General features: G+C 30.9%; 2 protein-coding genes across 5 annotated transcripts in view; one reads left to right on the plus strand and one right to left on the minus strand.

Moving 5' to 3' along the window:
• Nucleotides 1-208: 208 nt before the first annotated feature.
• Nucleotides 209-11,722, plus strand: LOC113514421 (lysyl oxidase homolog 2B). Of its 3 annotated transcripts, none has more exons than XM_031908365.2 (10): nucleotides 209-298; nucleotides 763-960; nucleotides 2,216-2,356; nucleotides 3,119-3,369; nucleotides 4,041-4,272; nucleotides 5,222-5,373; nucleotides 6,307-6,443; nucleotides 8,548-8,705; nucleotides 9,700-9,794; nucleotides 10,256-11,722. In XM_031908365.2, exons 2-10 carry the CDS (start codon nucleotides 789-791, stop codon nucleotides 10,376-10,378), a joined length of 1,461 nt encoding a protein of 486 aa, XP_031764225.2. In that variant the 5' UTR covers nucleotides 209-298; nucleotides 763-788; the 3' UTR covers nucleotides 10,379-11,722. The 3 variants fall into 3 exon arrangements, with proteins under 3 accessions (XP_031764225.2, XP_052751299.1, XP_026754306.2); XM_052895339.1 differs by having other exon boundaries at nucleotides 223-597; XM_026898505.3 differs by having other exon boundaries at nucleotides 223-960.
• Nucleotides 11,723-17,834: 6,112 nt separating this feature from the next.
• Nucleotides 17,835-24,287, minus strand: part of LOC113514259 (ABC transporter G family member 23) — a 65,943-nt gene continuing 59,490 nt past the window's right edge. For both annotated transcript variants that reach the window (XM_026898296.3, XM_026898297.3), the window contains exons 13-16: nucleotides 23,136-23,233; nucleotides 19,392-19,559; nucleotides 18,622-18,729; nucleotides 17,835-18,378 (exon numbers count right to left, since the gene is read on the minus strand). In XM_026898296.3, the coding sequence (XP_026754097.2) occupies nucleotides 18,185-18,378; nucleotides 18,622-18,729; nucleotides 19,392-19,559; nucleotides 23,136-23,233 (568 nt within the window). In that variant the 3' untranslated portion in view covers nucleotides 17,835-18,184. The remainder of the gene's footprint in view (nucleotides 18,379-18,621; nucleotides 18,730-19,391; nucleotides 19,560-23,135; nucleotides 23,234-24,287) is intronic.

Consider the following 24,287-nt stretch of genomic DNA (forward strand, 5'->3'; position numbering starts at 1 on the left):
AAAAAGTAATTCTTTATCCTGTAGATAGAACGTTATGTAATACATATACATATAACAATGAAAATTGGAATGTACAAATGATAGAAACTTCTCCTTAAATAATTAAACTGTAACACCATGTGCGTAACTCATCAATATATATCTTGACATTGAACTATCGTATATCATGTACAAGCCAACTAATTGTCTGGACTAAGACAATCGTCATGTGGAACATGTCAGTTGACTCGTAGACACTGTTAGAAAATCATTTGGTTTCTACATCTGTGATTCTATAAATTTTGCTATATTATTTAATGTAATAAATTGTATTTATGTCAATTAAGTAATATACTGACAATAAAAATAAAGTGATAAAACTATAATAGAAAGGGTGTCCCACTAAGCAATATTTTAGGACCTTTCCAGAATATAAAGCAATTTATTTATTTGACACGTGTCAAACTATTTGAAAATAAATCTTTTCCACAAAATTACGTCATAACACATAACAATAACATCTACCATTGTTATATGTACTTGTAGACTGGTATTAAAAATAATCCGAACTGAACAATTAATCATCGTCTTCCTGACCTTTTCCCATATCTATTTGGGGTTGGTGTAACATGTTTTCCTCTTCCATTCATCTCTAATGAGAGATGGTTTTGGCTTTATAGCGATTTTGGCTTTATCATTATCAATTATCGTAAAAAATATTTTTATAAATTAATTAAAATTCATGTAATCTATAACGTTCGAAATTAATATTTTAATATACAGTATTCTTAGTGAAGAACCTAAAAATCATGAGGTCGATTTTATTAATGTGTGTAATGATAAAAACAGTTGGAGTGCTAAGTAAAGATTTGAGTGAAAGTGAAAGGTCTGCCAGAGCATCATTTATCCAAAGACTGTTGAATAAACAAAAGTACTTGGAAGGAAGGATTAAGCTTATTGGAGGACCTACGAAATTTGAAGGTATGGTATAAAACGATATCTTATGACAACTGAAATACATAAACATTAAGGCGTGAATTTACTGGGTACAGAGGAATAACACCTGAGTCCTCAGGAATGGCAATGCATAGGGGGTATCATGGGTGAAACAGTATACTCTGTTATGTCCATGGTACTGCTCATGTCTATAGGCGACGGTTACCACTTTCCATCAGGTGGGCCGTCAGCTTGTTTGCCATTCTAAGTTGTATAAAAAAAAAACATTGTCAGTGTCTTCAAAGATTAGCTGTTTCCTGCATCATTAAAAACACTAAATGAATAATTTAATATATTTTTATAATGTTTTTTCCTATATAGTTGCTGCTACTATTAAATATATACGTTTCATTATCCCTACAACATACATATATATCATTGAAAATAGTGGAAGCTCGTAATATGAAACAGTTGCTTCTGTACTGGATATGAGTCAGTGGAATATTAAAAAGTCTAAAGTGACAGTAAGAGTATGTATAAACTAAACTAGCGACCCACCCCGGTTTCGCATCAGAGCACTATTTGTTTGTGTAATTTTTAAACTATTCAACACATTTTAGTAAGGCTAGTACTTTAGTGTGTGTGAAAGTATTTCATTAATATTCCCTAAGATTTTAAAATAAACGGGCTATTTAACAATTTTATGTGCGCGCGTTTATACAGTTACTCTTACGCCCCTCACATCCGCACTGTGCCTATTATACTCGCGCAGCCACCACCAATGTCCACGCAAGAATTTTACTGACTTATTGTTTTTATTTCATTTTATTTTCTGACCAACTGTATCAATTAATAATTTGTAAAAAGAAAACTTTATCTCCATGAAATTTGCATATTGATTTAGCTATTTGTTTTTATGAGAATTTTTAAAGTATACGTTAAACCTGTATCCAAACTTAATCTTGTAAAATTTATTTAACTTTCAACATAAAAAACATTTTTTTGTTAAAATATTAAACTTAAGTCTATGATGTCGAGGACTTTATATATTTTTATCGTAGATTCTATTTATTTCAGACATTTCAAACCGTTCAGGCAGCGCACGCAATATTATATATTTTTTTCGACTTCGATTACATTTATAGTAATCCACTGTTGAAAATACATATTTAGCAAAATAAAAAGTAGCCTGAAGCATTCTGGGGTAATATACCTTTCTAACAGTGAAAGAATTTTAAAAAACGGATCACTAGTACATATAAATAAATAAAAAAAAAATTATGTAACAAAATTTTTCTAGGTAACGTTTACATTTACCACGCTGGCCGGTGGGGTGCAGTCTGCGACGATTCTTGGGATAACGCCGCTGCCCAAGTTGTTTGTCGTAACTTCAACAAAACTGGGATAGCAACTCATGGTGGACAATATGGTGAAGCTAAACGTATGTAATACTTATGTGTCTTAAATTTCTATCTAGTATGTATTTCTAATTCTAATGTGTCTATGGATACCTTAAGAAACAATCGCGAAACCAATACGGATCTATATATAAAACCTATATTACTAAAGGATCGATACTTTACTTTTTTTGTGAAATTTAGAATGACAAACAAGTAGTTAACCCATCTAATGGAAATAGGCAACCATCGCCTATAAACATGAACAATACCAGAACATCACAGTGGGTATCACAGTGTACTCTGTGATACCCAAAGTACGTCCACGCGTTTCCATTCGTGAACACTATGGTGTTATAGCGCTGTACCCTATAATTTCATTGCTATATACCACCCTTCAAACTAAAACACAGCGTTTAAAGATTTAAATAAATAAATAAAGCACAGCTATGTCAAAACGCTTGTTTGCCAGCTTCATTGTATAAAAAATGTCTATCTGAATAACAATGATTTCTATTTGCTTTTTTTTAGCAATTATTAATAGCTTTTTGATTATGTAGATTGATTAATTAATTAATCAATTAGACAGTTGTCAAGTCATGAACAAAACAGTACGATGACGTTATTTGCTCACTGTGAAGCCGCTCCTATCATGACCAACGTTTTTTGAGTGATATGTCATTTTTAATTTAATTTAATTATGATAATGCTATTTCCTATATGATAAGCGGTCCCATACAGGTTGTAGGTTTGATCGTTCCTTTAAAAATTAACAAGTAAGAAATAAAAAATCAAATTTATTTCAGGAAAATATTGGATGGATGATGTAGTTTGTGAAGGAGATGAACAATCTCTTTCACATTGCATTTTTTCTGGCTGGGGATCATCAGATTGCGAAGCCAGTGAGGTTGCTGGCGTTATTTGTGGAATTGAAAACGAACCTCAAAGTTTCATTAAAAAGAAACGGCCTAGTAAAATGATACATGAAGTTTTGGATATTAAGAGTGCAAGTTTGAGGCTCACTGGAGGAAGAAATAATCGAGAAGGTCGAGTGGAGGTAAGTTACTTTTTAGTTACTCTACAAAATATGTGTACATTATTAATTTTTCTATAAGATTAATATGTATAATATATACACCATATAAACCATGAGGTCCCGGTATAGCATGGGCAAGGGATGGCCCATGCTATACCTTAAGGGATGGCCCTTTCCTGTAGGTGTCATAAGAATATATAACATATGAATAATAATATAACATTCCATAGTCATATATTCTATATATAAATTTAATTGACGAATGATGGGTCAGTGTCACTTTTAAAACATCATCAAAACCAAACTGCGGTTGTCAACCTATCTGTCAAGTATGGCAACTAGTGGTAAAATTCCCATAATGGCAAACTTCCGTAAGGAACAGCCCCGTTCCTCATGACAGTCTGTGGGGAAGGCCTATGTTTAGCAGTGGACAGATAAAGGCTGATATAATAATGATGATTATGATAATGATGGTGAGAAACATGTATGTTATGTAAATATTAAGTAATATTAAATGTATAGTAAGGATACGTTCATTAGTACACATTTCTCTATCTCAGCCTACTCCATTAGGGACCGGAATATAATAATATGAGCATACAATATAACGGAGAGGATATAACGATCTAAAATTCAGCGAATATATTCCAAATGGACAAACACAAAACTTAGCCATCAAATATGTATTTCAGATATATTACAACGGTGCTTGGGGGAGCATCTGTCCTGATGGCTGGACGCTATACGAAGCACTGGCAGTTTGCCATCACTTAGCCTTAGGCTACGCGGAACAGGCCGTACAAAGTGACTATTTTGGGAACTCAACGATAGTACTCAGCGGAGTACAATGCCAGGGGAATGAGAGTAATCTATTTATGTGTAAACATCAAGAGTATGGAGCTGTTGTATGCCCTGGTGAAGTTGGTGTGTTAATTTTCATTTTTAATCGACTTCTAAAAAGAAGGATTTCCTATTACACGTAATTAAAAAAAAAAATGCTGAAAAGATCGAATGAAATGTGAATAAGTTACAAGCAACTCGTAATAAATAGATTTTTTTTAAATATTAATTAAATCCCATTTTCGTAAAAAAAGCTTTGATTAATATTTTTTTCTCGGCACTATCAGTAGATATTACCCATAGATATTATGTCAAAATTTAATTAAACCTTGTATTTTTATAAAATTAGCATACATTAACTTTCTCGTCACGAAGTTTCTCTTTGGAAAAGTTTTTGGCAAAAGTTTTGTCAAGTGCTTAGTCAGCTAAGCTAAGTAATTAATTAATATTTTATAAGTATGTCCATAATAAATACTATATATTAAAGTTTTCTTCATGAATACACTGCAGATCTAGATCATTATACACCTAGATGGAGGTTGAATGTCAAAAAACTTCTAGTGAGACTACTTACTGTCTTACGCATATTTATTTTTTAAACAAATTTGCCGCGCCATTTGTCAATGTTACTCGTAATAATTATAATATTTTACTATTCACGTGCATACTTATAAATCGTATTCTACGATTAATAGTATAATATTACACTGTTACCTTAATTAATTGCCTTGCTTATTCCCTATAATTTATAATGCAAATAAAGTATACTCATTCATTCAAATATATTTTATTATTTTTAAACAATAAAAAACAGCTTCATATTGCTAGCGACTCGCCCTGACTACGTACATTTTTTTTAAATTAAATGCAACCCTTGTTACTCGCTGATAATGTAACTTTGTAGTGGTGATTTTTTAAACCGATTTAGCATTATTTTTCTTATTTACCACAAACCTATTAATTATTAATTTAACTGAAACATTTCATTATTACAATTTCAATCTACTACTAATTTATACATAAATTGTTCCAGGTCACGTCGCAGGAGTGATATGTACCAATCATTTAGCCGACTTAGCTCTAGACGTGGTAGCTATAGAACGGACTGCTCACCTTCAGGATGTCCCCATGTACCAGCTCCAGTGTGCTATGGAAGAAAACTGCTTGAGCAAGACTGCTTATGAGGTAAATTACATAAATGATAATAGCATGTGTAAATAATAAAAATATCTTGAATTTAATAAAAGTATTTTAAAAAATATTAGGTATATAAACGGTATAATAAAGTTTCTTCTAGGAGTTACAAAACAGTGTTAATATTATATTTTTTAATAAGCGATAATTTTACTAAAATACCTAGAGATCTCGATTTAGATTTATTTAATTCTATGATAGAATTCGCAAGACATGTGCTGAGTCACTGATTCTTTGATAATTCATCTTTGAAAGTGTGATTTCAACTCTTTGTTTTGCATAATTGCCTACCTATGTTTGTACTATTATAATGTTGTTACTCTGAGTGTAATTTAGTTGATTGTAAGTATTAGCGATGTCATGTGCATTTATTTATTATATATATTTATTTGTAAAAACCTGTATTTGGCTTTTGTCTTCATTGTTTTTTTTTTAATATGAAATTATCTAACTGTTGGTTTTTAATAAAAAAATAAAATAAATATAAATCCAAATTTTACATATGCTTAATTTAAATAATCAAGAAATGTTTGTCAATATTTCTCCCTTCGTTAAGACTTTTAAAAGCATTCTGTTTAGAGAGCTTAGATAAACCTAAAATTGTCTCGTAGCTTTATTGTTTTTGCTCAGTCAAAAGCTTTCAGACTTGTTGACTTTGTATAAACTTTAAAATGCTTACACGAAACGCCTAATTACAGTTAGATATATTCGAAACACGTTCTATGTGTCTATTTTTAAAACAATTGGTAAAAATAAAAGGATATTTTATCTTTAAAAATACGCTTGGGTAGAACACAAATGCGTTGCCTGCCTTCCAAATTAAAAGTTTATTTTAAAAGAAATATATTAAAAATATGAAATTAAAATTTTGCACATATAAACAATTTACAAAAAAAAAATCAAACAACAAATATTATAACACAGATTAAAAAAACCAACCCAGACTGGCAATTTGAGACTAGAAGATTACTCCGGTTCACAGCATCATCGTTGAACATTGGTAATGAAGAATTCAGGCCCTATCTTCCAAAGCATTTATGGCAGTGGCACCTCTGTCATATGTAAGTTACCGAAATACATATATAACTTAAAATAGTTTACAAATTAGTTTGTTTATTACCATCCAAAGGTTGCCTGAAAGAGATTGCTTTTAGCGATAAGGTCGCCCGTTGTTTTCTCATTGTGATTATTTCACGTAATTGTTTATATCTAGAATAAGTTTACTATTGTAATCTTTTAGAGGAAACATCTATCTATCTATCTCCTCTTAGTGCTTTAGTGAGGTACTCGTAGTAATTAAGCTAGAGAATAACATAAATTACTTTTTATTCTAGTTAATCTATATATCCCGGTCACGCAGACGAAGTCATTGATACCGACTAGTTAACTGGTGATTTACAACAAAGGTTCTTCAAAATCTACTGCAAGCACCAGTCTCTCACAAAATTGGTCTTACATATCAAATTTTACCTTAAGTTGTCACTTTATACTAACTACCTTTTGTGAAGAGAAAATAAATCATTCATTTCTCCATTCATTTAATTTTTATATCTACAAATATATGAAAAGACTTTTGAAAGCAAGCTTTTGTTTTCGTCAAAAAGTTTAGCTCTAGACCAAATTCTGATTGTTACAATTACAAGTACATATAATATTTGTTTCGAAGGGAACTACCCTTCGAAACAAATATTATATGTACTTTTATATAATTAATTTTGGGAATATATAATAAACGCAATGTTTGTTCCTCACGTATTAATCTAAACAATAATGAAGAGATTATCCAGGACTGACATTTCTCGGGCAATTACCCGAAAAGCGGGAATTTTAATGTACAGAATGGCGTTTCCAGAATGGTACTCCCAGTAAGGAGTACGTTTCGCTTTCAACCTATTTAATTCATATTTATGAAGTTTAAAAATTCTAGATTTATAAATAAAGTACACCTATAAGCTCAGTCCCATGTATCAAAATCTTTTGAAAACATGATTCATGAGTAATGTTTTTTCCATCCTAAACATGAACTCTTCGGAATTGCCAAGGTTTGATGTCAAAATAATTACTTCTTATTTATTTATAATAATATATAATAAATCAGAAGTGTCCGTTTGAATACGCTAATCTCTGGAATTAATTAAGTAATTTTAAATATTCTTTTTGCATTTAATATTTCATTTCTTAAGAAAGGTTGTAAACTATTCAACAGCAAGATATGAATACGGGAAAAGTCGCGGAATACAGCTAGTTTGTTTATAAGATGTGTACATTTGTAAATAAAAACAAAAACAGTTCTGTGTTAGAAATAATTTACGCCATTTATACAAGTTGTCAACATCCAAACAATTTTCTGTTTATATAGTGTATGTAATTATTGTATTACAGATCGCAGACGGCACTTTCCATACGCCTTTCCCTAGACTATAGGAATGTCTTTTGTTTTAATCTAGACTATTCTAGACATTCCAAGCTATTATCATGAACATTTACTGTGAGTGACAGATAAAGGTGCCTTTCAAATCTCACAAAGTAAATTTGTTCACTGAAAACAATGTCATAATTTCTTACTACCAAATGAAAACATTCATTTCATTTCAGTTTATGTTTTAATGTTTAAAATTATTTGATGTTAGTACATGTGTATTAATTAAGTGATATACATTTTCTATGGTACCTAGATGACAGAGCTCTGCTAATAATAAATTAGCAATATAATTAAGAGATGAAAAAACCAGCAATAGCACGAAAACTTAATTGTAATTTTTAAGTCAGGTTTGTGTTTGTTACGAACTCGACTTAAAAATAATAAGAAAAAGTTATTATACTTTTACTCCATAATCAGTAATCTATAATCGAAATTTAGAAAATAGAAAAAGTGAAAGTCATTATAAAACACATTTTTGTAATGATGAATAGAGAAATTTTGTGAGAATATATTTATGGATGGATGTTTGTAATTCTTTCAAGCAAAAATTACTAAACGGACTTCAATGAAATTTAGTTCAATTAATTATTTCGTTTTATATCCTAACTAAAAATACAGGATACTTTAGACATTGATTTACGCGGATCATGCCGCGGGATATAACTAATACGAGTTATTTATACATTATTGAGAGTTCTAAATGGTTTTTAGGAAACTAATAAAATATTTAAAATTCATTTCAGGCATTACCATAGTATGGAGGTATTTGCAACTTTCGATGTCTTGGATGCGACCGGCAGAAGAATTGCCGAGGGCCATAAGGCATCATTCTGCTTAGAAGACAATACTTGCATGCCAGGAGTTGAAAGAAAATTCTCATGTAAAAACTATGGAGATCAAGGTATGAAGACATTATCTCGTTTCAGTTTAAAACTATTTTTTATTTAAATATGTACTCCTTTGCAAAAAATCTGTCAATTCCAAACTCGAATACACTGAGGATTAGATACATATATAAAATAATCCATAAATAGATTTTTTCTGAAGGAAATATTTGGATTATTTATGTATAAATAATACTTATACTGTTATTTCAATTAGGATTTCTTTGTTTTAGGCCAAAATTGTGAATATACATTTAAACCGAACCACATACATCGTTCTATTTTTCTTTAACATTCACCTTTATAAACTGTAATGTCACCGTCGTATGTCACCTGACCATAATAATATACGTGTATACTAAATTTCATACCGATAACTTTTTATGTGTTATCAGCCATAACCGGTTAGGCGCTAAAAAGTAACATACACAAAAACAAAAGAGTATATTCCTTCTTAAAAGGCATGTTTCCGGTCTTTTATTACAAAAATTTGAAATAGCAAAATCTTGTGAGTAGGATTCATATGTGTAGATGTTAAGCAGATTTAAATTAAATTTAGTACAAGAATAGGTTATATATATAACTTAAAACATAGGTTACTTTATATACAAAAAAAAAGAGCATATCCTTTCCTAAAAGGACGGCAACATACCTACAATTTTTCTGATAAAATCTGCTAAAAAATTTTGATAAAAAAAACTAATCAACAAACTTAGTAAGCTTCATGCTCTCTATGCTATAAAAAAAAACTGACCAACAAATTTACATTTACTTCTATAATATTAAATACTTACTTATCACTTCACAGTTACTAGCGTCAAATTATATATTTATAGTCTCCAAGATACAGGTCTAGCCTAGTTTGGGGACTGATGGTAATGCAGATATTTCCTCGTTGAATATAATTGTAAAAAATTATAAATTGTACCTTATGCAACTGTATCTTTCTTAAATAAATATTATTGTTTTTTTTTTTATCATCATAAAAAAATATGTTATACTTTTTTCCAGGAGTTTCTGTAAATTGCTCTGACATCTACCAATACAATATTGACTGCCAATGGGTAGATGTAACTGACATCCAACCAGGAGAATATACTTTCAAGGTAATCATTGTCGTTGTTTTAATGACATCCATGGCACAGTTGCTATGCGTAAATGAGGTTCCGAGTTCGATTCCCGGTCTGATCAATCAACTTATCTGAATCTGTTTTGTCAACTTTTCATTTGACATTATGCCCTAAGCAATGTAGCCTTTTGTCATGGTTCCTATCAACCATTAGCTGTCCACTAGTGAACATAGGCCTCCCTAATAAAGGGACTTTGTCAGTAGTTGCCACGCTTGGCATGCGGGTTGACAACCACAGTTGAAGCCTAACTGGTGATGTTTAAAAAGGGGCGCTGCTACCCTCGATCATGAAGTTACCTTGGTCGCTTCTTACGATACCCATGGGAAAAGAAGGGGTAGCCCATTCTATCCAAATTCAATGACACATTTATCCTTTAGTTGGTATGATATTATTATTATTATAAATGGACAATTTACATTATTAATTATATAATACAGGTGGCTGTGAATCCTCATGCTAGAGTAGCAGAACAGCAGTATCATAACAATGCGGCATCCTGCTCCCTCAGACTCACTGACTCGTACGCGTCAGTGTATGGATGTATACTTCAAAGACCTTAGAAGAAAAATGGAACACGGAACAGATATCTGACGCAAATGATATATATGACGCAAATATTGACAAGCCCATATAGCCTAAAATTTCAATACTAACTTATACAGACATCAGGCTTTTCAATGAATAATACTATAAATCCAAGTTTATTACTAACTGGCAATTCCAGGTTGTACCTAACTGAGATCAGACAACCCTTGTTTTTACATTCTTCACAGCATTTCAATTTAAATGTTAAATTGTTTTGCTTAAAAGATTTATATACACAATTCGTCATAAAAAAATATTTATACTTTACTAAAGATAATAACAGCCATTTGCCACTGGACTACTCGGTTTATTTTCTCTTATTAGATAAAGATGGCACGGTGTACCCGCCTATGCTAACAGTATACAACGGCAGGGCGCCAGTAGAGGACGAAAGGTTGATAATAAAGTCAAGTCACGTGACTCATCATGGCGAATACAAACGGTATTAACCACGATGCTTTCTAAAGTGGATCTCATGTAGATCGAACTGACATGGTATATTGTCCGCAAATGGCAACCTCTATAGTGTTCACTAATAACTGTCGTGAGTCATACTGTATCATAATTATTTATGTAAGCTTTACTCACGTTTTTAAAATCAGAGATGTCCGACTAGTTTCGAAGTCAATAGGGGCCTATAGTCATAAGCGCGATTCGCAGCTGTGTCGCGAGCTGCATTGCGCAATCAGCACGTTGCTTGTAGCTGCGCGTGTGCGGTCGATAGCAGTGATAGTGGCGGTGGAGTCAATTCCTATTAAGTTCGAAACTAGTCAAGCATCCCCGAATTTAAGACGTAAGTGAATTCCCTAGTCCTCATTACTAACAATCCTTTCCCACCTGCACACCCCGATTGCATTTCATTACATTTATACTCGTTTTTCATTTAGTTCATTAAAAATCCTACTACTTGCAGAAATCAGTAGCGAGATCTTAGGCTAATAAACAAAATAAATAACTATAGAACACAAACCTATTCATTATTAATCTGACCATTATTGTACAAATGTACCAGTTTAACACACTTCCTCACTTCCTGATGGTTGTTGGCTCGATTCCATCACAATATAATCTTTTATATTCATATAAGCACCTATTCAATATTATGAATTCAACAAATGGACATATCAACGTCTATTTTACATTTATATATTTGTTATGGCAACAATTAAACGGCAAACAGTAATAATTTCCATTATGTTAAATAGATAATATCTATTGTGAGTTATATTGAATTATAATTAGAAAATTAATCAAAAATAAATACTTAAGCAAAGCGAATATTAATAATTTATTGTTATTCATATTTATTATTAAATGAAAATTGCAAACTGAAGAAAAAAATGTATTATTTACTTGTGACACTTTCTGTACAATCGTTTGATCATAAACTAAGCTTAATTCTTTACGAACCTATCTTATCATTACAGTATCCCTTTATTATTCGTAGCTCTAGAGTTCTTTTTTTTTCTAGGGAATACCATTTTCCTAAATATTGGGAGCCAATTACACTTCGCTATTGGGATACCATAGTAAGACTTTATATAAAAGTCATCTGTATGTATACTTCTGCATTTTGGCATAAAGTAGCAATGCTTATATGACTGTGTATCGGTTGAAAAAGTATATAGGATGTGGCATTGAAATTACAGATAAATAAACAAATATACCTAAAAAACTAGCTGCGATTATTTAGTATTTTTCATATTTTCAACATCATCATCATGTCAGCCGATAACTGTCCACTGGTGAACATAAGCCTTCCCCAGAAGGGGAGTTTTGCCAGTAGTTGCCTCGCTTGACAGACGGGTTACCAAACGGAGTTAGGCTTTGGTGATATTTTAAAAGGGACGCTGATACCCATCCCTTGACTATTAAGTTTCCTTAGTGACCTCTTACGACACCTACTGGAAAGGAAGTGGTGGTCTATTCTATACTGGAACCACACGGCAGGAACAGCACAGCCTGAAGTTACAGAGTACGGAGACATAATAACTTAGTCCTCGGAAATAGCAACGTATAAAAGATATAATGCATATGACAGTAAACTTCATCATGACCATATTATTCTTGTCTTTGCGACGGTTTTTACTTTCCAACAAGTGGGCTATTAACTTGTTTATTATTTCAAGTTCCATAAAAAAATCTTTAATAGATAATTATTATATAAATGTGGACTATATATACGTATATCATATATAATTACAAAATCTATATATTGGACCAATAACCATATATAATATTGAAATAAAGAATCCAATAGGAATAATATAGATATATGACCGGTATGAACGATATCTTAATAGATGATATTTTTCATCTATGTATTGAGTTTCTCTCGACATTGATCTACATATTGATATCAAAGCGGTACCAATATTACCTACGCCTAATTATACATATACAGCTTTTTACGTAAATCGTAATAGTCAAATATCCAAATAACATTACTATGTTATAGTAAAACCACAAAATAGTTAATATTACCTACAAATACAGAAGACACATTGCCCTCGTGGAAGACACTTGTTACGGAAACACAATATTATGTGAGATCGTTAAAATTAATTCAGTCCAAACTATTTTGTACCTTATACCCTAATACGGAACGGTCATATTGTATTGACAAAAGTACCAATACTAGCTCAGTGCCGTCATCCGGCGATTTTCTGTAGATAATATATTGACTTACCAAACCCGGGGAGTGAACCAGCCCTGATAAAACTTAACCGGAATACTGGAAATGTTTGGATAACTTGTTTAAAATTGTCTTATGATAAAATATTCTTTGGCTTTACTCCCTGCAATAGACCATATAACAAAAATTCGAAAAAGTATTTATTAGTATATATAGTATAATATATGTATGTATATTCATATATTGAACATAAGGCTCCCTTTGGGGAGTTTTGTCAGTCATTGCCACGCTTGGCAGACAGATTGGCAACCGTAATTAGGCTTTAGAGATGTGTTAAAAGGGACGCTGTTGCCCATCCTTCGCCCTTCCTAAGTTCTCTATTGACACCCACGGGAAAAGAAAAGGAGGCCTATTCTATGTCGGGACCACATTGTAATTAGTAAATTATTTATAAATATTTAAGTACTATTACAACATAAAACCAACAATATGAACATGTACATAAAATTACTATAAAAATGTATACACAATAAATAATCTAAAAATTTAATTTGTGATCATAAAATAAATATAAAAAACAAATATAATTTGAAACTAACAAGCAGTCAAAATAATGTTCACGTTTCGACCCTACCCAAAAGTTCTCATAACGCTTGCAGCGCTTCCACGTTGGATTGCCAGACATATCCCTTGAGCCAGATACGAACCGGAACGGCGATCGTGGCCACTATCCACAATGCGTTGACCTAACTCCTTTATAAAAGATTTCACTTCCACTCTCCACACACCAGTAGTCTCAAAAGCAAGGGGGACAAATAAATAAGTTGATTTGAAAATCTTGTAGTCTAATTAATTCTATAATATTTCTAAAATCACTAATTTTATAATAAATATAATATTGTACTTAGCTTGTAACAGTAGTACTTATTTATATAATTTTAATAATTTGCAATTAATAAGAAATTAATTAAATTTAATTAGTGTCTCGCCTATTATATATAGTTATACCTACTCCAATAAATAAGCATATATACATATATAGTATACAGGTCAATAAACAATGGTTATTGGAAAATTATAATTTACATATTTATTTGTAAGTTTACATTTGCATACTTAATTATCGTAATCTAAAATAATTTAAATAAATTTCGCCTACGTCTATACTTCAGATGACGAATAGAATTATTTGTATCATACCTATTCTTGCAATAACTTCAATAACAAACCATTGAAGCGATTCCGTAATTATTATATTAAATTTGTAATTTTAATTACAATTATAAAATACCTAGAAAATTTATATTTTATTCAATGTTTTATTCATTTCCAGAAATCTTTGAATGTTAATATAAAAATAAAAAATGTTAATCCTATAAAGTTTTATCACCCACCGTTATCTACCTGTTCCATTTTTACTTAACGGGATCAAAACTTCAAATTTTTCAGTGGGTGAAAATGGAATAGTAACCCTGTCTGCGCCGTTAGTATATGCTGGCGAGGCACCAATGAGAGATGATAGGTAAAGATGAAAGCAGGTTAATTGGCTCATCATGACCAATTGGACACAAATTAACCACGATGATTTCTAGAAGGGTACATCATTTCTACCTACCCTAATGGAAGGCAGGCGTGACAAATATGTATGTATGTATTGTTAAATCCCATTACTAAAAATCCCTTATCCCCCTATCTCTCAAGCTCAAGCAAATACTCAGATAATATGCATTTATAAAATTGCATTAAAATAAGTCAAGCAGTTTCACATGAACAAAAATTGTAAACACGAAAATTTTATATATTTAGATGTAATGTACTATACTCGTATATATGCTTGTAATAATAAACTTAAGAATAACATGGGTTTACAATATATTTTGAAACGTTTAAAGTGGCAATAAAATTGCAGGATACAGAGACATAACACCTTAGTCCTCAGAAATGGCAACGCATAAGGGGTATCACAGGTGACACAGTATACTCTGTTAAGTCCATGGTACTGTTCACGTCTATAGACGACAGTTACCACTTTCCATCAGGTGGGCAGTCAACATGTTTGCCATTCTAAGGTATATAAAAAATCTAGGAGTAAATAAAGTATACTTGTTAAAATAATGAAAAAAAAACCTGTCATTTACATAATATTTATTGGCACACCTTATTTTATACTATCACTATATCACAACGAAGAAATAAATGTAATTGAGCACGACATTTTGTTGTTTTACAATCAAATTATTACATAATTACACTTATATGATATACGTCAAATATTTTTAATTAAAACAATTAAAAAAAGCATAACCTATCGATTGTCAATTTTACACATGTAGTGCAAAATTGTCAATGATCTAATAAACCCCTTATTTATAGATATTTTTTTTTATAAAAGGAACCAAAATATAATAAATATCCACCTTTACCATAATATTCTGTAATTTATATAATTATCACATAACAATTTATTATAAATTGTAAAAAAAAATTGTATTTTTTTTTTACAATTTATAATATATTATTATATATATATTTCTTGCATTAAAATGTTGTAGTTTTAAGTTAAATTACAATTCAAATTTAATCATAAATACCATGCAGATATATACAAAAATCTAAAATAATATCTTGTCATGTATTTATATACGAAACATAGTTTTCCAACAAATCTTTGTACTTTTACTCCTTGTAAATTTTATTCTGATCATGTGTCTTTAATTTGGTCACAATAAATATAACAAACCATTTACCGCATTAACCAACTTAATACATAAAGTAAAAAAAAATATTTGACAGTCTAAACAATTATAATACTTGACCTGCAGTAAACTAGCAATTACTTCACGGCAAATATGTTTAAATACAGTCCTATTTTAAATACATAATACACGGCTTTATTATTATATAAAATGTAAAAACAAAGAAATTATTTTAGCAAACCAATGAAATTTTTTTTTATATCTAAAAGCTGAAATTTCTTTTGTACATCGTAAATCCATAAAATTTATCATTATCTCTAAAATGTCTATAATATATGTCACCAATTGCCATAGATAGCCAGTTTGAGAAAGACAGACACTGAATATACTAGAGATATTAACCCTTGACAACTGTTAATTTATTATATAATGATCTTTTTATTATTTATTGTACTAACATTTTGAGGTACATTATCTATTTAGCTAGTCATTGTCTTATTCAAAATTCAAATATTTTAGTTATCAAAATTTAAACTTTACAAAGTTACTTTATTGTATTATTTTTCAAAACTGATGAAGTTATTTAGCCGATCGTTACACACGCTAAACCAGATTATAGAATAGAGTGGTTCAACTGAGTAGAGCGAGTCAAAAAAGCTATTACCGATCCTTTTACCAAACTATAATACAGTTAATTTTAATCTGCGACCAATATCGCAAGTGTAGATATTAAAGCTCTATGACAATATTTTCTTTGTTTAAAATAATAACTTGATATATACTCTCAGAATTAATTTGTGTGTTATGAGTTTAGAATGGTTTAAATATTGAATTTAATTACCCATTTCTTACTTATATTTTGCTTTAAAAATATTTCATAAAAATAATATATTAAGCTTCAAAAGAATTTATTTCCATACTAAACGTGTCGCAATGCATTATAATTACCAACACGTATACCATTAAGTGCTCGGTACTACATCCTTTTAACAGACAAAATATAGGTACTTAAGTATAAACAGTTCATTTAGGTTAGAGAATAATTAAGGTATTACATTAAACTCACATTAATTTGCTACAATCTTCCTCTTACATTGAAAAGGTAAGATGCAGCTAGCAATTAGTTACACCTTTTCCCGCCAAAAAAAGTTACGTTTTTCCTTCCTTCCATTTGGTTTTAACTAATTTTATTTATAATTGATAATGTAATGTAAGATTATATTAAAAATCCCTTCAACCTTTTTATAATTTTGTATCTGTTCCATAATTCCTTAAAAATGGCAACTCAAATAGCCATTTCGAAATCTTAGTGAAATTTTGTTACTAGTTGTTTTTAAAATGTTTTGATATTTTTTAGTGAATACAAAATGTATATATTATTGAATAATCTTACCTAGTTTTAAAACAAAATTTACATATTCTTTTTTTATTTTGTTTATTTGTGTAACTACATATGTATGTGTATTCGGATGTATATAAATGTGTATGTATATGTGTTTATATATTTAAGTAAATATATGGATTTATTTAAGCACGTATCAATAAGTTAAAATGTGCATTTATATATTAACATTATTGTACGTATTATATCGCCACATATAAAAAGTATGATTAAATCTTCTTTTATTAGAAAATTAATGCTCGTTCCTAGTCTGACGTCATAATATTGCCTGAAAATAATGCTAGACTATGTGTATTAAATCTAGCATGGCCCAGCGAACGGTATAATGTTAAACCAACTATTATTGATGCAAATCTGCCTCCTATGCACGGGTTGTATAATATAATCAAGGCTAGATTTCTTGTATATATAAATCTAGTGCTGGCAATTTCGTTCCTATTTTAGTCGTTCGAACAGTTAGGGGAACTTTACGAAACTCCAGCAATTTCGATGCTCTGGTCTTGAGCGCAAATGACAGTCTAGCGTGCATAGTTTTGACATTAAGAGTTTATATACTGAAAATGGTTATTTTAGGATTACGCAGTGGTAAATATAGCTAATACATAAATAATCTGTCGTATAAAATTAACTGTAACTTCTTGTAAGTAAATTATCAGTAATACAAAATATTATTTTAAGTTACCATTCTGAGAGCTCAATCAATATTTACGTCGTCACTTTAGTAAGCTTAAATTGTAATATGTATTTATAATAGTAAATTATTATTATATCTTGTAGCTTTACGTAACCACGCATAGGATCCGATTCTAAAATGTCAACTTTAAAAACTCACAATTTTAATAAATATTTGTTCTTAAACAGTCACTATATTAAATGTACGTCTCATTAAGTTTTATTAGAAATATACAACATACAGAATGTAATTTTATAATCGGCTCCATTATTTGTAATAAATTTAATAATTAAAATAAAAGATTAAAGTCCCTATTAAAATTGAAAGTAATGTCTTTCACTTTGGATTAAAAAAGAATATTTATATATAAGATTATCACCCTTTCTTGAACTTAAGAAGCAAGATACTCGTTGTCAAATATACCACGATCCATATACTTGTAGAAATGAATCCAGAGTAAACTGATGGAATTTCTATGGACCACCCACGTTGAAGCATGGAACGGAGAGATTCTGTCGATTTAGTGAGTGGCAGGAAGAAGCTGATCCATTGCAAAAGTATATGCATTGCTGGAAAAAATAATTATATTTTATAATTAAAATATGAATAATATATTATAATGTTTTATTTCAAATTCTATAATAAATACGTATAAATTAATTTTCGAATACTTTATACAATAATGAAGAAATTTACAAACAAAAAAAATGAAAAATAGGTACTACATATCATGGCAAAAGTAAATTTGTCAATACAAAAACAATCGTAAAAATATTTATTAATCCCAAATATCTGTGTAGTTTTTATCTCACCTTCTATTGGCCAGATGATGCCACATAAAAGAACCATGGGCAGAAAAGATCCCAATGCCATGTAAGTCGCTGTTCTGTCAGTGTCACATAAACAAGAAACTAAGAAACCTGAAATGAAAAATAAAAATGTCATAATGTTTAAAAAAAATATCATACAATTTTACTGAGCACTCGAGCAATGTTTAAAAATAATAATTCAATTTCTATTAATATTTATACGTATAAATATCCCGTGTTGTTACAAAGTTAGATACTACTCTGAAATGCAGTAGCAGTATGAATACTGCCACATAAATGAATAATAATTACCACTGAGTATCTTATTATTAGTACAGACCCCGAACTAAGCGCAAGTTGTGCTTTAGACACAAGTCAACAGATTTATATACATTATACACACTATTACATAAAAACATCCAGATCAATACAAACAAACAAATATTTATATTTTGCGGGAACTGAACACACAAAGAATTTAAATGAGGCAATGTATTAAACCACTACACCATGACCGGTTAATGCCGCGCAAACACAAATTTAAAAAACTAAATGTTTTTAAACCCTTTTAAGTTCTGGATATATTTTCTCTGTTCCTTCGTTAAAATAAACTTTCAACAAAAGAACATATTCCTTTTTTAAAAGACAAACAGCACACCTGCAATTCCTTCGGTGTTACGGGTACTTTTGGGTGGCGCTATTGCCATGACTATTCAGATATCATCTGATGAGGCGTATGCCCGTTTGCCTTCGAACTAAAAAAATTTACTTACCAAAAGTCATCCCGCATAGACCAGTCATAATGACCAGTAATGAGATCCAACCGAGAGGTCCATTCTGACTGAGTCCAAATAGAGCGAAGCTGATCAACATCACCATGATAGACTGGATTGCCATCACGAAAATTTGCACAGTCACGTGAGAGAATAGTATCTCAGTACCTGTAGACAAAAATATGATTTTATTAGACTCGTTGTCTTGTGTTTTTAAAACGTTGTTCTCCCGTGTCACTTCGTCGTTCACACTAATCTCCAAAATCGTTGGATCAATTTTAAATCAAATTAAGTAAATTGTTTGTTCCAACTTAACTGCCTATAAGATACAAATCAACATTCGCTGGATCAGCTATACTCGCGAATTGCTGTTGTGAAAAACAACAACGCTCGACGTGCTCTCATTCTGCTGAGCATATTAGCATCCAACGTGGCAGAGAGATTAATTTCGTTTGCTATTGCTACTTGCCATCACCGGTGACTGAACCGAAAACTTAAATTATCATACATTTATAAATATATAACATAAAGAAATATTTTCTACGTAGAGTATGATAAAAAATAAATCAAGTTTTATAGCCATCGAAACCATTTATAACAATATATTTTTGTTTTAAAAACCCCAAAGAGCATTTATCATCATCATCATCATCAGCCTTTGACTATGCACTGCTGAACATAAGCTCCCCTTGCGGGGGGTCTATTCTATGCCGAAACCACACACCCAAAAAGCATTACCCTCTAAATATTTGACGTTTATTCGCAATCGGGTAATAACTGGAAGCGATATATCGTGAGTTTCTCACCGTCCATCAGGTGGACGTTCTCCTACTACAGGAGACCTTCCTCAAGCCTTCAACACGCGGTCCAAGAATCGCAAACTACAATATCGTACGCAATGACCGCATCAGTCGCGGCGCGGTACGTTAATTTATTACGAAGGCGGCATTCCGATCGACACGCCTCCGTTAAACATTTATTACCTATATAGCATCATCATCATCATAAAATGATACCTACAACTTAAACTCAAATATATACAGCAACTAATCCTAGTTTGAATGCCAAATGTGATTTTGATTTCTAACACAAAATTAGTGTCAAGCAAAGTTCAAATGATTGACAAATAATAATATTACATCTGACATCTTTGAATCAGTTTGCCACGAGATGGAGCTTAGAATCAATAAACAGATAGGTAGTAGTAGCAAAAATATTTGGTCCGTTTATTTTTCATACGATGTATGGTGCTTGCATTATTTTTATTTGTATAGACGAATCTATTTATTCTTGACGTGTGATCGATAGGTATATGACTACGCCATAAGGAGTAAAAAGTTTTCAAGGTTAATGTATATGAATTTTTTCATATTGTATTATTTTATCACAACTTCTAAATACCTAAATACTGTTTTTTTTAGCGTCTGGGACAAAGTCTGGCACAGCGGCTTGATTTTCAAACTGCACAAGATGGGAGTACAGACAGGCTCTCGTGCACATCATACGAGCCTTCTTGTCCAATAGGTCATATCGCTATCGCGTCAATGGAGTGCGTTCCAGCGCACGACCGAAAGCCGGCGTCCCTCAAGGCGCTGTCCTCTCCCCCACCCTCTTCTCGTTGTACACCAACGACATCCCGCGTCAGCCCCGAGATGCTGAACAATGTCTCATACATTTATCGGTATGAGACATTGTTAGAATCTTTTAAATCCAAACAACAACAAAAAATTATTTCCAACTGACACTGGCTACGTTAATTTTTTTTTAATAAATTCAATATGGCGATTATTTAGCGCTCCTTTCAAATGTGAATAAAATTTTTTGGCAGAACAATTGAATTTTTATATTTAATTATAATTATAGATACACGCATATATAAATATTCCTTTTGCTACAATTGCAAGATTTTCAAAAATACCCGGCTGTTCTCACACAATCGGTGCGGATAAATGCGTGTTTTGGCAAGAATATGTTTCTTTTGTTTACTGCACTATTACGTCTCGGGGGTATATTATCAAAACTATAGGTAAAACTTTTTATTATACATACAATTGCTATCGAACCTTTACAACTCATGGAGCTTAAAACTTTCTTTAAGAGTATACCCCACGGACGTATCGTATCAACAGCAAATGACGTAAAAATAGAAGTCCTATTCACAATGAAACAACAAAAGCTGATTATGGATAAATATTTAACTGTAATACGTTTTACATGAAAAAATTAAAGACGGGATAAGAAAATTAAAACGCTCGTCACGTTGCGAATATTATCGAAACTAATTTATTTTACAAGCCCCGACGTCATTTATCTAGTTCTTGCTTACTTACTAAGATTAAAGACTTTAGTCCATAGACTTGTGATCGCAGATCTATCACCGGATGATGTCAAAATTCTGTTGCTTATTATGAATTATATTTTTACTTTACCAAAATACCAAGAATTATATTCTAATTCTAAACGAATTCATCACTAATGTAACAGTTATTTAATATTTTCATATAATTTCGTATTCTACTTGTAATTTGTTTATAACTCGAAAATAACTTAACGCAATAATTTATATCTGTAACTTGTACTTCGCAATCCATTCACGTGGCTTAGGTGTGTATATCGTGACAAATATAACCATGCTAATATTATCTCTTCTCATGCCCCAGTTATCATAAGAGGCTACGAAAGGGATACTACATTTAACCAAAAAGCCGAGAAGAGGTCGGCTAAAGGTATAAGGAAAGAGGCTAAAACATAATACAGAGTACAAAAAAAGGAAATTTGTAACACAATTCGATATAAAACTGTTTTGCTACAGTGATAATATTTTTCTATGGGAAAACACTTATCAAATAATGGAACGATTTATAAGTTAAAATTAGATAAATATTTTTCTTACAAACAAACATATCCTTCATTCTTACTCTAAATCACTAATTAAAATTTTAAAATTGGTAGAGATCAGTTTTAGCGATAGAGCTATTTATTTGTATTCTCTTTTATTTTTTTATAACCATTTACATTAAAATATTATTGAGACTTGATAATAAAAAATATTTTTTATACCATAAACTTGTACAAAGCGTACAGCACGTCAGATGTTAAACGGGTACCGTAACCTATGAACGCAACACTAGGGATGTCACGTGCGCGAAATTTTTTTTTTTTCTAAACCAGAAAGTATTGATTTATTCCACAGCTCCGTTACTGTGAAACAGCGGTCACGCTATATTCATATTACGTCACTTGCCACTTCACGCTTTTTCAGCGGATACCCGTCCCTAGACGCTGGTCCTTTAATGTAAGGCGGCCGGGATGTCTATAAGTAGTATCGGAAATTAGGGCTCGACATTCTCGAAGGGCCAACGACGTGTCATCGCTACTTTATAATGTTGTTAACGTAACAATTTATATTTTTTTATTAATCAAAATAGAGATTTTATTGTTAAAAATTTCGTAATCACATATTACATTTAGTTGAAGAGGCTACTAGGTTGATTTACGTATATTTTTGTCACTCTGATACGGGATGGTCCCAAAACTGATTTTTTAAACAAATTTTTTTTTGACGAGTATTTTAGACCAAAATACAATTAATTTAATCCAGTTACTCCATTTCTCTTAATATGTAATTGCATTTAATACAAATAATCTGTGATTACTCAACGTTGAATTAAAATTTAATTAAATTCCAACCAATTCGTTTATAATAAAAAAAAATTGAAAATAATGAACATTATCTTTACTTACCAGTAATACCAGAGACAAGAGACCTCTCAAGTATACCCTCGTTTCGTTCAGCTAACATGGCGCCTGATGTCAAAGCCACAGCCAAGAAGTAAATAATTCTGTAAAGTGAATATATAGTTATTATTTCCTTGGAGAATTCTATTTTATTATAAAGATATCTAATAACTTTCCATGCCTGGTCCTTACTGATATTAAAATTGTATTGTACAAAAAAACCGACCTTAATTGTGACAAGACAAATGAAATTTCTGTGCAACCAATATGTAAGTACATATATCCTATGAAATAAAGAGAAATTTCCAAATCGGTTTACAACTGACAAAGTTATGAAGTAACAAACATGAAAAAAATACAATCTAATTAATGTCGGTTGAAAATATTAAGCATCAAATACAAAAATGTACATAGAAATTTCAAAGTGATAGTGTTTATGATATTGAACATTTTTCACGGAGCGTAAGAAGTTGAAACAAACTTAGTACTAAATCAATCACATGATCGCGCAGGTGGTTATGATAGATACTTTTTACTACACCGATATTAGACGACCTTATTTGAATCCTTGGAAAAAACTGTTATTTATTTATTAACCTTTCTGTTACAAACTGCATGTACTTATAAATCAAATATGTCATTTAAAAAAAAAAATAGAATCGTGTTTCTGCTACCAAACAACTCTACTTGAATAATTACAAGGAACGGAGCCATAACACCTTAGTCCTGAGGAATGGTGACACATAAATAGTAACATGGGCATTGCTAGAAAATTTCATTTATTTTTTCATCATAAAAAGTGACTATAAATGACGGTTAAATAAAAAAATCGCCTATTAAAATTAACTGGAACGCCTTTATTTTCAATGAAAAATAAAAGAATTTTTAATTTCATACAATAAAAAATTAATTAAAGGATTCGTGCTTAAGGACATAATTTTTTAATAAAAAATAATGCGTTTCCGCAACCCTGGACTAAGTTAATTTTAATGTTATAAATTACACCGAGTACGCCTAATCCCGTAGATTGTTGTTCTCGTAAAATCTCGCCTTGTGTTGTTCTTGTTATTTTTCGGTTATGATCGTTTCTCTAATTTTTTGTTGACATAATATCTATCTATAATAAAACTTTATTACAATATCCTTCGTATCCTACTA

Source organism: Galleria mellonella, unplaced genomic scaffold (genome assembly GCF_026898425.1).
Source record: "Galleria mellonella isolate WM207_F2 unplaced genomic scaffold, CSIRO_AGI_GalMel_v1 utg270, whole genome shotgun sequence".
NCBI classification, from domain to species: domain Eukaryota; kingdom Metazoa; phylum Arthropoda; class Insecta; order Lepidoptera; family Pyralidae; genus Galleria; species Galleria mellonella.

What these genes read in the sequence shown, in the direction of transcription:
- LOC113514421 (XM_031908365.2), top strand. Translation starts at nt 789, where the DNA reads ATGAGGTCGATTTTATTAATGTGTGTAATGATAAAAACAGTTGGAGTG. An exon ending in ACAATATGGTGAAGCTAAAC is followed by an intron (nt 2,357 to 3,118) that starts GTATGTAATACT and finishes AATTTATTTCAG; the next exon opens with GAAAATATTGGATGGATGAT. An exon ending in CAGGAGAATATACTTTCAAG is followed by an intron (nt 9,795 to 10,255) that starts GTAATCATTGTC and finishes TATATAATACAG; the next exon opens with GTGGCTGTGAATCCTCATGC.